Raw genomic sequence first — 14,133 nt, forward strand, 5'->3', positions numbered from 1 at the left:
ATGCCTAAAACCCGAAGTTATGCATGAAATTCCCTATGGGACCCTGTGAGCACTATTTTACCCTAGAAAATAAAAGAAGTATATGAAGAAATAATATATTTTTGTCATCTTCTTGTGCCCTTGGACATTGAAATTAGATGGTTCAGACACTTAGACTCATACCCACATCCGGCACATATACTCGAGTACATGTAATGTAGGATATATTTCATTGGCTAGAATATTTTTTATCATTACCTTTGTGCTTCCTTCAGATGATATCGTATAGTGTAAAGTGCTTCTTGATGTTTTCCATCAACAATACCAATTGAACAATTTTCCTAAACTAACTCTAATAAGGAACATCTGAGGCGTTAGGAGCAAATTATTATTTTTTTTTTCAAAATAAAAAAGGAACATCACTTCTTCCTTTTACATTTCCACATAAGTTTGAAATTTCAAGTCAGACACTGAAAACTTAATTTGTTATTTCTGATTTTGGCAGCTCATTCAATGATAAACCCGTAAATGAGGCTGCTGCTGGTCCACTTGGCAGAGAGCTTTTTGAGAAAGAACAGGACGATCTTCTTGCTGATTTAAAAGACATACCAAAGAAGGCCTGTGATCGTCGAGTGAGTTCAAATACATTCACCTCCTTGGAGTTCTTTTTTTTATATTTTTTTTGGTTTATATTTCTCCTTTTTAAAGTGTAAACAACATACAAAAGATTGTTGACTACAATTGTTATGCACAGATCAATGAATTTGTGAAACGTGCCAGAGCCGCTAAGATTCATGCTTACATTATTAGCCATCTTAAAAAAGAGATGCCTGCTATGATGGGCAAAGCTAAAACTCAGCAGAAACTGATTGATAATCTGTCCGATGAGTTTTTAAAGGTCCTCTCTCTCTCTCCCTACCCTACCGATTGCCAGTAATTAATGTTCATAAATTTCCAATTTAGTTAGTCTTATTTTCCCCCATTTTTCTTGGGCTTCCTCCCTTTTTTTCTGTGCAACAGGTCCAAAGGGAGCACCATTTACCGATTGGAGATTTCCCAAATGTCGAGCACTTTAGGGAGGCCTTGAGCGGTTACAACATTGACAAGTTTGAGAAGTTGAAACCTAAAATGATACAAGCTGTCGATGACATGCTGGGTTATGACATCCCGGACCTCTTGAAGAATTTCCGAAATCCCTATGATTAAATTGTTTCAACGGCTTCAGTGAAAACATTTTATGGTGGTTGAAGAGAAGCAAAAATGGGCGCATTACATATATATAAACCAATGCCTCAATGTATTTGTATTTTTGTTATTTCATTTTTCAATAATTGTGTTGAGATTTTTACTGAGCTTTCAAGTGTGTCTCTTGTTGTATGAAGGCTAGAAAGGTTGTATAGAAGCTATTCTTATTCAATTTGCTACAGAGGATTTTGAAGAGTTGTTGCTTTTTTTTTCCGTCTTTTTATTTTTTTTTCTTCTGGAAAACACAAGAATGTGTACGTGAGAGATTTAAAGCACACCATTATGGCTCAAGAACAATTGTAACATAATAAGACTTGACAATGTACATGAACATGACCAAAACCGAACAAGACCTTATATTTTTTTTTTGTCAAATGTTAAGGGGTGTTCGTCTATCTTTGCTAGAGTAGTTCCTGTACAAATCTTAATAGGATAGGAGAGGTCTAGTCTGGCCGATTGTAGGCCCATCTCAGGCATAATGTTGTTTTTTATTTATTTTTTGTTCTAGAAAAAATGTGATTCGATTAAATAGTTAATACGACTAATAAACTTTATAAAATGAACGATTTAAATTTTTAATGATTCAAAGTGTGTCTACAATGGGTTAGAGTGCATCTATCGTGATCAAGGCCCAGAAAGAATTTTTTATTTTATTTCATTAAATTTCAAGAATATCTATAATTAACTAAACATTTTAAGTAGGATTTTTTCTAGTCTAAATTTTTGGATTGGAAGATATTATTTGGGCCCGTGAGACTCATCATAGTGCTCGTTTTAATGATCCAAATCATTTATTTTGTTGGGCATTTCATATATTTCGTCTAAAAAAAATTTAAGTGAATCCGATAATGGTAACTTATGTAATTTATTACATTTATCACTACAAAAATTATATGATTTATTTTTACAAAAACAATTATTATTTATTTTTTAATGAAAAATTGAATAAAATTATCAAATCAACTTAATTTTTTATTTTTTATTTTTTTTTGAATGGAATATAACAAAGTGCCTAAAAATGTGTATATCATGATATATTGAAAGAAATATCTATGAACGTAACAATAAAATAATGTAAGTAATAAACATCACCATTGTCGAACCCAAACCAACACAAGGTTCTGGACGCTTCTAAAGAGGAGAGCGGGCCACAGTCGGTCAATTGGCACTTTCTTTCTCTCCAAACACCTTTTTTATTTTCCCTCTTATTTTCTCACTGTTCCTCTCTCATCCTAAACCCTCCATAGTATAGCAGTCGCCATTTCCTTACCCCCCCCCCCCCCTTCTCTCTCTCTCCCTCCTCTTCCAATAAACCCATTTTCAGTGATGTCGCTCTACAAGATTTCATCTCGTTTTCCGAGGACCGTCGTGGCTCAGTGCCGGAACTCCTTGCTAATCTGTACCCGTCACCACCACCCCCTTCCGATCCCTTCCAATCAATTTCAATCTCTCCATGACTCCCAAAATAAGGTACGCCATCCATCACAACTTCGAAATTTCACAAGCTAGGGTTTTGCTAGGGTTTAAGGCCCTTCTATGTAGTTGGAACATTTCGTGTTTTGGGTGCCAAATTTGGGTTGTTTTTATATGTATACTACTTTGTTTTCATCAACTTTGTAGCTTTAATTTATATTTTATTTTTCTGCATTTTATATAGTTTCTTTCTCTATGCTTTTAACTTGTTAAAGTTGCAAATTATTTTTTAATGCGTGATGATTAATTTGGATTACTTGGTGTGGCGAAATGATTTGATGTGTGTTTTGCGTTTTTAATTAATGTAGTATTTTGAGTGAGTATGTTTATGTTAAAGATGTTGAAGATCATTTTGGATAACAAGTTTATAAAAGTTTTTCTTGAATGTGTTTTTTTGCATTCCTTTCATTCTGCAATATTGGGCAACTCAAGAATGCTTGTAATCGTAACAATCCAATTACAAGAGTGAAGTTCTACCAACTGAGTCAAGCGGAGCATGCACAAAGGAGTCATATGCTTCTTTTATACTTTTCTCTGACACAATTGGGCCATCCTGGACTTGAACCAAGAGACCTCACCTAATAAGAAATATTTGAACCCAATTAGATATCATCCAAATGTAGTAATATATCAATGTAGGCAACTAATTCTATTTCATTGAAAATATAGATATTAAAATAACTCGAGAAGTTTTGATTGAATTATGATTTTAAGGCATCAACCTATTGGGTTTATCATTTTTCTAGCAGTGTGTGAGAGATTACCTTTTAAATTACCAAAAGTAGAAGGAGAATTAGTCGCAGGTTAACATACTGAATATGTAGGTTTATTTTTACGTTGCTTCGTATTTAAATATTCACATGGTATCATCAAATGATACAAGTCTTGGATAAGAATCTACAACACACTAGAATGACTTTGTTGATTTACTCTAACATCTAGGGTTCCTTGAATGATGTGATATCTCACACCGAGTAAATCCTCCCCCTCTTACTAAAATTACATAATGTTTTTGTGAATTATGGCTAATAGCAGGTATATTATCAGTGATTTAAAATCCAGAGGTTAAGCCTATTAAATTTTAGAAGGCACAATAAAATGAAGTTGCATCAGAGGTAACTAGAATGGAAGAAACTTAAAGGGTCATATATTTGTACAAAATTTAAGTTTAATTTTGATTTAAGCTTTTCATTTGGTCTTTTATTGTTTCAATTGCCCTTAAATGCCAGTATCATTTTGCACCAAAAGGGGAAAAATGTTAGTGCATGTAGTTGGTTCGGAATTGAATTGAATACCATAATAATTAATTTGATTCAACTTGGGATTCCAAGACAAATGTGTTTCATATGATACTAGAAATCTTGCAATGCATAGAAGATAACCTTTATGAGGTCTGTAATTTTTTGAATTCCAAATGTCAGATCACGTTCTTTATGTTAACATAACATTTAGAAGGAGTGGGAATAAGGAAGATGTAAATTACAACTTAGCTACATTAAAATTCCCAATAGTATCAACAGTTTAGAACTCATGGTCTCAAAATTTTAAACGTAAGAGGAACGTCAAATATGTTCATCAAATTACATGTAACAATCATTTCTATTTCATCGTGGTGGTTTGATATCCGTTACCCATATCCACTCAATATATGTTTATGAGGCCAATTTATTATTCATTGTATCAATCCAGACACGAGTGACATTTAACACTACACTTTGTAGATATGAAATTTGTAGTGATAACTGTGTGTGTCAATTCAAGATTTGTGTTTGGAGGTTCTATTTTTTTATGACCGTTTCACGTTTTTGTTATGGTTAAGCAAGAAAATGTAAAGAACTGGGCTTCATAATTTTGCTCAAAACATTAGGACTTCTTGTCTGGACTTGATGGATGTCTCATTTAATACTAAGATTTCATGTCAAGACTCAATTGAAGTCATTGAACATAGGTTCATTTATGAGTTAAAAGATTTAAAATAATTAATCTTGGATTTTGCTCCTAAAGGCTCACAGTCACGCCAATTTAGCATAAACAGGACATCTTGACAAGGAAGTTGTGCAATTTTAACAACTTTATGCAATGTTCTCATTGGAGGAAGTGATGGACACTTGTTGGGGATGACCCAAGTTAACAAGCACAGTTGAGACCAGAGATATGCAAGCACATGCATGAATGCGTGCACAGAGAGAGAGAGAGAGAGAGAGAGAGAGAGAGGGAGAAGCACATGGTGTTTGGTTCCTGCTAGTGAGCCTTCTTGGGCCTTGTAAAAGTTACAACGTAAACCTGTCAAATCCTAGTTGAGACTTTTAGTTCGCAAGGCATGCATTGCTAGGCCTATAAGCCCAATTTTCAGCGTCTATTGGACCATCTTGTGTGCTTAGTTGTGTATGTCTTGATGACAAATGCCATCTTTCTCCCCCTTAGGTTGGCTGCATAGAGGCATGCCAAGTATCTAGTTGAAGGGGTCAGAATCCACCTTGGTTAGCTCCTAGCCCTAGCAGTCATACCAAAAATATGCAGTAAAATTCCGTTGGATCGCATTGCATGCTACTGTTTGGCCATCGCAAGTGTCTATATTGATGAGGAAGACATTGCAAGTGCTTTTCAGTTTTGTCCACATTTCAGGGTGATACAATTCATTTTTCATTAACACTTTATTAGCTTGAGTGTTATCTATTGCACCAGGTTCATTTTGAAAAAGGAGAAAGGAGCAGAGAGAGGGGGCAGATTCTGGAAAATTTTATTTTTCACATTGCATTCCTTTCTTCTTCTGGTGCACACTCTATCTACCAAAAGAACTAAATGCATATGCTTATTCTTTTCCAGGTGATTTCTGGCCTCGTGTCTCTGTTACATCATTCAGCCCTTAACACTTCTGCTTTTCAACGATTTGGATTCTCGTCATCTACATCTCCTGAAACTACTGAAAAGGAGAATGCCCAGTCTGGAAATGGAGGGAGTACGGTAGTGAACAATGGTGCCACTGCAAAAACAAGTGGAGATACCGAAGTTCCTGAGCAAAAAGAGGCTTCCAGTTCTGAAGGTATGAAAGTCTCTGATCAGAAAGAGGAATCAAGTTAAAATTCAGAATCATAGTCTAACATGCCCCAATCTGTGTAAGGGAGAAGAGGTACTAAGTGAACTGCATTTTTTTATTCTGATGCAGATTCAGATGCGGAGGCCGAGTTATCCATGGAGGACCTGGTGAAACTTGTGACGGAGAAGGAAGAACTTTTAAATGTGAAGCACAAAGAGATTGAGAAAATGCAAGATAAAGTTATCCGGACTTATGCAGAAATGGAGAATGTTATGGGGAGGACAAGGCGTGAGGCAGAGAACTCAAAAAAATTTGCCATACAGGTTTGTCTCTATTTTTATATAATGATGTGTACTTTCAAATTGGACCCATATGTTCATGTGCCTTGGTATTTGAATGTCTTAATTCTGCTCTTTTTTTGAAAATGTGATGCAGAGTTTTGCAAAGAGTTTATTGGATGTTGCAGATAATTTGGGTAGGGCTTCTTCTGTTGTAAAAGAGAGTTTTTCAAAGATTGACACAACTAAAGACAGTGCAGGGGCTGTGCCCCTTCTCAAAACACTGTTGGAAGGTGTTGAAATGACTGAAAAACAGCTCGCAGAGGTATTATACACTCTTTCTGGAAGCATTGCTTCAAAACTGTAAGCAATTATGGTTAGACATCATGGGCATATTTCTGTTCTTGTTTTTCTAAAAACATAAATATCCCAGTATGTATGCTTCTTCGTATGTCAGAATTACATTCCATACTAGAAGCTAGTAATGCCTTGCCTTCCCTGGCAAATTGTAGTTGATGTCCCATGTGATATAGTGATTGAATTTGTGATATGAACATGTTTGATTTTGGAAGATAAGGTATTATTGATTGAGTTAATCAATATCTTGGTTTAGGTACTCAAAAAGTATGGAGTGGAAAAATATGATCCTACAAATGAGCAATTTGATCCAAATAGACATAATGCAGTATTCCAAGTACCAGATGCTTCTAAGCCCCCTGACACTGTTGCAGTCGTTTTGAAGGTAAACAAATTTGTTTACTTTGTGTTGCCCCCATTTGATTGAGAACCAACTTTTTTAGATATGAATGTTCTGGGTCATTCTATTTCCATGCTCTATTTTCTCTCAGTTCACATACTTTGAGAATAAATTTTTATTACAATTATATCCTCAATCAAAAGGACTAACAAGTACATTGCTACACACTGCACGACTTGGTCTATTTATTTGATTTTTTACATGATTGTTGCTTTGAAATCAAAGAATATTGAAAAAGCAATTCCATTCTGTTTTCATTCAATTGCTACAAGATCAACAATTCCATGAGCGACATTTCATTGGATGACAACCCATAAAGACTCCGGAACTGTGTGAATTGCAAAAAATTGGTATGTGGGCATAGAATGACCCCGAAGGCCCTCTCTAAATACGGAAAGGGTAGCTGTTTTGTGATTTGTAGTTTTTGAATCAAAGACATATTCTAAATTGTAATACAATTGGACTAGATGTGACTTTATGGTCTTTAAATTGGCGTTGGGGTCTCGTTGGAGAATGAAGTTGCTTCAGATATTCTATGTTGTGGTTGATATTAGTCATTTGTGTTTATCTGGGCAGTCGGTTGCATAAATTTTGCTCTCTTTCTTGCTCTCTCTCTCTCTCTCCCTCTCTCTCTCTTCTTGAAAGGTCATAATCTTGCTGTGTTATAGAAGCATGCATTTTGAAGTAGTGTTCAAATAGAAAGAAAAATGTTTCAATGTGTTTTATTGAAAAGCAAAATGCTTCTATGTGTTTTTGTGGTGCAGGTGGGATATGTGCTTCATGACAGAGTTATCCGACCAGCTGAAGTTGGCGTGACTGTAGTAGTGGATAATGAGACAGAGCAAGGCTCTACATCTTGAAGGAATGACTGGTTATATTCCTTGCAGACCTGAGTTGGTTTTTTTTCTGTTTTTTCATCAGCTTGTGACAGAAGGAATAGTATTTTCCTCAACATCAGATAAACTTTAGCTGCTGTGCCTAATCTAGGTCAAAGAATGGATCAATTTTTTAAAAATCCAGTTTACATTTTATTGGTTGTTATTTATTAAAGAAGTTGCGTCGGAGGGATTTGGGATCGGTTCAAGCCCTTTTAATTTTAAGTTCATAATAGAGTTTTGAATATGTCAAGGAGGTTGGGCTGCTCAGGCTTGTTTTGCTTTGCAGTTTTGTTTAATTTCTAACTACCACATTCTACAAAATGTGTGCTTGAGCTTAAGGTCAAAATAGGGATGCAATTCTGGTAGATTCCGTTGGCTAAATTGATCTGATAATTGTACTTATGTGATTTTATTGGTTTTCAAAATGATGGACGATGATATGATTTTAAAAGTAGATCATTTTTTTTAATTATTAATTTATGATTATTAGATTAATTTGAATTTTCATGGATGATTAAATACATAAAGACCTAAAAGATGAACAAAGTGGATTGTTGAAATGAGGCTTGTGATGGGCTCAACGGGCCAAACTGGGCTGTCGCAGTCCCTTTCTTATTTCGTGTAAATTATACTGTTCAATCCCTTTAATTTGGACAAGTTTTTATTTGTTTTTATAATTTAAATTTTGTTTTAATGTGGTTGTCTTTGGGAATTTAGAGGGAGAGAAGTGGCAATTAATTAAATTTGAACTAGGGGAATCAAAATGAAAGCACTGAAACTAGAAGAACCAATTATGTAAGTTAGGCCCAAAAAAAAAAAAAAAAAAAAAAAAAACTTACAAGTAAAATAATGGATAAACTAGTTTGGGAGAAGTTTTACTTGGATTCTTAAACTTTCAATTTTACACTTATAATTATGTTTTCATGTTATCTGTTGCCTTTTGGAAAGAAAAAATATCACTTGAAGTGGAATTTTAACTAGTTGTGCACGAAGAATAGAAAATAAGCACGATCGATTCTTATAATTCATTTGAATTTTATTTTTGCTTCTTTAATTTCATATGTATTATTATTTTGTTAAAAATATTAATAACAATTTATGGAATGAAGGATCACATAAAAACAAAATTATATATATATATATAAGAAATCATAAAAGGGCAACCATTTAATTTCATATGTATTATTACTTTGTTCAAAATATTAATAACAATTTATGAAATGAAGGGTCACATTAAAACAAAATTAAAAAATATATATATTTATATAACAATGGAAGGGTTAGTTTAAAAATGTCTTTCAAATTAATTGTCCAAATCTGTCTAGATTTAAAAACAATGGCTTAGATTTACTTTTACAAATATTTCTCACAAACTATCTTCAATGGTTTAGATTTGTCTAATTTAAAAACAATAGCTGAGATTCGATGGTTTAGATTTATCTAAGAAATAAAATCCAATGGTTCAGATATATTTAACTATCAACTCTTACCAACCCACTATACCTTACATCATTACTATGAAAGAACAAAACTGTGAAGAAGGAGCAAAGCTCTGAAGGAAGAACAAAGCTCTTTGCATTCTTTTTCATTTTTTCTCCACCATCACCAGGTCCTCCTCACTTTCATTTTTTTTTTCCCATTCATTTTTTTTTTCCAGTTCATAACTCTGGTTTTTTTTTTTTCTTTTTTTCTCTCTGTTTCTGAACCAACTATCAATGTATCACAGACATGCATCATTTTTTTACCCCTTTTTTTTTTTTTTTTTTTTTTTCCAGTTCATCCCATCATCCCCACCCATTGTTTTTTTTTTTTTTCCCCAGCTCATAGCTCTTTGTTTGGTTCATAGTTCTTTGTTAAGAATCTAAAGCAAAAAAATACATAAAATTATTTGTTGTGTTTTGTTCTTAATTATTTTTTTGGTTTTATTTTTTCAATTAAATCAATAAATGTTAACATTAATTGGTTTGAAATTTTCTTTAATAATCAATGGGGTTTTAACACTCACATTTGTATCAAATGGGAGTTAAGGAAAAATGGGTTTCATGTTAACAATGGGTTAAGAAAAAATAGGTTTCATAGCTCTTTGTTAACACCCGTTGTTTGGTTCTTAACTCTTTTTTTGGTTCTTAGTTTTTTGTTAAGAATCTGAAGCCAAAAAAATAAAAAATATAACAAATAAAAAAATTATGTGTTTTGTTTTGTTCTTAATTCTTTTTTTGGTTTTATTTTTTCAATTAAATAAGTTAATGTTAACATTAATTGGGTTGAGATTTTCTTTAATAATTAATGGGGTTTCAATGCCTACTTCTCTCTCTATCAAATGGGGGTTAAAGAAAAATGGATTTCATGTTAACAATTATTTTTATTTCATCTTAATGGATTGAGGTTCCAAAAAAAACTCTGAGTTAAAGTTAACATTAATTAGGTTGAGGTTCTATTTAATAATCAAAGGGGTTTTAGCACCCACTTCTCTTTCTATCAAATGAGGGTAAAGAAAAATGGGTTTCATGTAAACAATCATTTTTGTTTCATGTAAACAATCATGTAAAGAAAATGAGGTTCTCTTTAATAATTAATGGGGTTTTAACACCCACTTCACTCTCTCTCTCTCTATCAAATGGGGATTAAGAAAAAATGAATTTCATGCTTCAAATGAGGGTTAAGGAAAAATGTGTTTCATGTAAATAATCAATTTTATTTCATCTTAATGGGTTTGAGCTTAAAAAAAAAAACTCTCAAATGTTGACATTAATTGGATTGAGGTTCTATTTAATAATTAATGAGATTTTAAGTCACTTCTTTCTCTCTATCAATGGGGGTTAAGGAAAAATAGATTTCATATTAAGAATCATTTTTATTTCATCTTAGTCAAATGAGTTGAAACATTAAAAGCATAATATTTAATCTAGTTATTGAAAATTCGAAGACCAAACATGAGAGAGTTCATTCATTAATCCAGAATATTCATTAGCATGAAACCCATTTTTCCTTAACCCCCATTTGATAAAGAGAAATGGGTGTTAAACCCCATTGATTATTAAAGAAAATCTCAACCCAATTAACATTAACATTAACTCATTTAATTGGAAAAAAAAAAACTAAGAACAAACAACAACACATAATTTTTATTTTTTTATTTTTTTGCTTCAGATTTTTAACAAAGAACTAAGAACCAAACAAAGAGTTAAGAACCAAACAATAATTGTTAACAAAGAGCTATGAGACTCAATTTTCCTTAACCCATTGTTAATATGAAACCCATTTTTCCTTAACCCCCATTTGATAGAGAGAGAAGTGGGTATTGAAATCTCTGAAAGAGAAATTGATAGAGAGAAAAATACAGAGAGAATAAATGTATCTATTGATATTATTTTGATCTTTTGAATATGTTTACAATGATTCATATATATAGAAGAGTAGAGTAGGTAGGTGTGTAGTAGGTGGTAGTAGGTGGAGTAGAATTAACAGCCCCCTCAAACTCAAGGAGGATAGACATTAACCAACTTGAGTTTGAAGAGAGGAACAAAATAGGAAAATAAACTGACAAATAAAATAGGATAGGAGACACTGTATGGTGGTGTCAAATCGTTGTTGAAGACACGGTATGGTCGTGTCGGACCGTTGTAGCAGAACAGTTTACGAGGTCATGCCGGACCGATGTAGCAGACACTGTGTGGTCGTGTCAGACCATTGTTGTAGAAGCTAACCGGAATCAATGTCAGGACAGTTTACGGGGTCATGTCGGACCTGTTGTAGAAGCTGACCGGAATCAATGTCGGGACAGTTTATGGGGTCATGTCGGACCGTTGTAGAAGCTGACCGTATGATTGTGTATATAGGCTGCCCAAAAGATATACATGTAGATATATATCGAGCCCTCAAAAGTCGCGCCCTCAAAAGGGGTGCCCAATCTTTCAAAAGGCGTACCATCAAAAGGCGTGCCCAATCCATAAAAAGGTGTGCCGGACATTATGGCGATGCGTGTGACTACCTTGGCTTGCGCGCCCATGTTGTCGTCTAACGCCGAGCGGCGCACGATGCGCGTGTCTGCCTTGGCTATTTAACCAAGACGGAGACTGAGGCTGAGGCAGAGGTTGAGACAAAAACCTGCTAAAAACCTCTGAAAAACTCTTCGTTTTCTGAGAGAGATACTCTGTAACATTCTGTTGCCCAGAAAATGGCCTCTTCTTCCCGTGGTCTGCTCACGCTCTTTCCAGATCTCAACGAGTCCACAAGAGAGATAACTGGTGCGGTTGCCCTTGAACCTCAACCAAGCGCCTCTGGGTTTGCTCCGTTGAACTTTCCTATGCGGTCTGTGGAGCAAAAAATGGCAGTGCAATCGGATGTGGAGGCCAATCAGTATACATTGATGTCATGTGTGGAGACCATGACTGCGGTCACAAACTTGTCGCACCGGCTCCAGAGTAGGACAAATGAGGTGCAGCAGTTAAACGCCCAACTGGCTCTGCTCCAGCGCATGTATAAGGATGCGCGAGCAGAGATATGTGTGCTAAAAGCGGAAAACAAGGAGCTGAAGCGGAAGGCCCCCGTGATGTTCCGATTTGGAGGTCCGCCATATGCTGCAGTGGAGGAGCAGGGGGGAGTGAACGTGCTCGGTGGCGTGGGAAACATGGAGGCAGCACCGTCAAGGGCCGCGCAGGACGGAGGCAAGAAGAAGAGACCGGCGGCAGAGTAGAGAAGAAAAATCCCGCCGGTGGATGTGGTTGTTTTGTTTTTGTTTGTTTGTTTGTTTGGTTTGTTTGTTTGTTTGTTTGTTTGTTTTTTTTTTTTTTTTTGTGGTGTAAAATTGTGATCAGGGCGAAGTCCCGATATGAATAAAATGAGTTTGGTGTGCAGTTCTTCTTCTTCTTCTTCTTTTTTTTTTTTTTTTTTTTTTACGCATACCCATGTTCGCCGGAGAGAAGGCTATGTATCGCACTGACATAAACAGAGAGGTAGTGGGAGAAAAGAAAGTATAAAAGAAAATAAATTTGATGAGAAGGATGTGAATGTTAAAGTAATAAAAAATAAAAAAAGGAAAGGTGAGATTCAAATTTGTAAAAAAATTGTGAGAGTGGTGTGTTTGGGCGGGTCCTACCACTAAAGGAAAAGTAATAAAAAATAGATATACTAAAGAAAAGGAATCAAAATATATATGTGGGAAAAGTAATCAGAATATATATATATATATTTTTTTTTGTTGTTGTTGTTGTTTTTTTTTTTTTTTTTTTTTGGGGAAGTGAATGTGTGAAAAGTGGTCTGCCGTGTGAATAGTATCTCTCTCTCTTCACATGGGGCTATCTCTCTTGCAGGTATGTGTGATAAAATAAAATAAAAAGAAAGTTGGGTGGTGTGGTGTGTAAAGCGTGAATTGAATAATGAAAGTTGATGGATGAGTGAGGTTCGGCGGGCAATAAAAAAGAAAGAAAAAAAAAGAAAAAAGAAAAAAGAAAGAGCAAGTGGGGCAATGATCATTGTTCCTGGGGAGGTGCTCCCCCTTTGCCCATTGTTGTGGCTTTCAAGCGGGGAGGTGCGCAGGATACGCAGGGAGTGGGTGCTTGTGGATTCGCTAGAGGCCGGAGTCCGACTGGTTCACACCTTGATGGTCTGCGCGGAGGCAGTTCAGCAAGACAATCTGAAGCTGGCAGATGCTTTGGTGAAGCACATAGGCTTGTTGGCGGTGTCTCAAGCAGGGGCTATGAGGAAAGTCGCCACCTACTTTGCAGAAGCTGGTTTAGAGAATTTACGAGATCTACCCACACGATTCCCTCGATACCTCCGATGTCCTTCAGATGCTAGTGATAGCGTGAGCTGGTGGCGCAAGGCGGCAGCGGCAGCGGTGTTGTAAATAAGTTGGTGTCGGTGATGATCAGTAACAGCAGCGGCGGTGTGAAGGCTCGGCCGATGTGACGAAGAAAGAAAGAAGAGGGCTAATAGCAGAGTTCTTCAATAGTGAGGAGAGAAAGATGAAGTTACAGCGGAGTCAGGGTATGTGTAGAGGTCCGGCGGGCGGCCAAGGCGAGGCTGCCGCCCGCCGGTGAAGCAGAATGACTAGGTTCTTAACCTAGCTCTTATACCATGAAAGAGAAATTGATAGAGAGAAAAATACAGAGAGAATAAATGTATCTATTGATATTATTTTGATCTTTTGAATATGTTTACAATGATTCTTATATATAGAAGAGTAGAGTAGGTAGGTGTGTAGTAGGTGGAGTAGGTGGTAGTAGGTGGAGTAGAATTAACAATCTCATTGATTATTAAAGAAAATCTCAACCCAATTAATGTTAACATTAACACATTTAATTGAAAAAATAAAAATCAAAAAAAGAACTAAGGGCTCGTTCGGCATACAAGTGTTTTAGCCTAAAAGCCAAAACAGTTACTAAAGAAAAAAATCAAAAAGCCTACAACCTATATCAAAAAATTAAAGATTCTATTTTCTCTCTATTTTTTATACATATTTTTCATAAAAAAAATCAAAAAGTC

General features: G+C 35.2%; 2 protein-coding genes across 3 annotated transcripts in view; both read left to right on the forward strand.

The window, feature by feature from the left end:
* The window catches only part of LOC114257866 (EH domain-containing protein 1), a 7,718-nt gene extending 6,299 nt beyond the window's left edge, over nt 1-1,419 (forward strand). For both annotated transcript variants that reach the window (XM_028197686.2, XM_028197685.2), the window contains 3 exons: nt 485-611; nt 734-877; nt 1,000-1,419. In XM_028197686.2, coding sequence (XP_028053487.2) covers nt 485-611; nt 734-877; nt 1,000-1,185 — 457 coding nt within the window. In that variant the 3' untranslated portion in view covers nt 1,186-1,419. The remainder of the gene's footprint in view (nt 1-484; nt 612-733; nt 878-999) is intronic.
* Nucleotides 1,420-2,276: 857 nt separating this feature from the next.
* LOC114257867 (grpE protein homolog 1, mitochondrial) lies at nt 2,277-8,101 on the forward strand. Its single transcript, XM_028197687.2, has 6 exons — nt 2,277-2,694; nt 5,524-5,740; nt 5,864-6,057; nt 6,170-6,337; nt 6,626-6,754; nt 7,534-8,101. Exons 1-6 carry the CDS (start codon nt 2,551-2,553, stop codon nt 7,627-7,629), a joined length of 948 nt encoding a protein of 315 aa, XP_028053488.2. The 5' UTR covers nt 2,277-2,550; the 3' UTR covers nt 7,630-8,101.
* The last annotated feature ends 6,032 nt before the right edge of the window (nt 8,102-14,133 follow it).

This window comes from Camellia sinensis, chromosome 7 (genome assembly GCF_055761805.1).
Source record: "Camellia sinensis isolate YWXY chromosome 7, ASM5576180v1, whole genome shotgun sequence".
Lineage (NCBI taxonomy): Eukaryota > Viridiplantae > Streptophyta > Magnoliopsida > Ericales > Theaceae > Camellia > Camellia sinensis.

What these genes read in the sequence shown, in the direction of transcription:
- LOC114257867 (XM_028197687.2), top strand. Translation starts at nt 2,551, where the DNA reads ATGTCGCTCTACAAGATTTCATCTCGTTTTCCGAGGACCGTCGTGGCT. An exon ending in TCCATGACTCCCAAAATAAG is followed by an intron (nt 2,695 to 5,523) that starts GTACGCCATCCA and finishes ATTCTTTTCCAG; the next exon opens with GTGATTTCTGGCCTCGTGTC. An exon ending in AGAGGCTTCCAGTTCTGAAG is followed by an intron (nt 5,741 to 5,863) that starts GTATGAAAGTCT and finishes ATTCTGATGCAG; the next exon opens with ATTCAGATGCGGAGGCCGAG.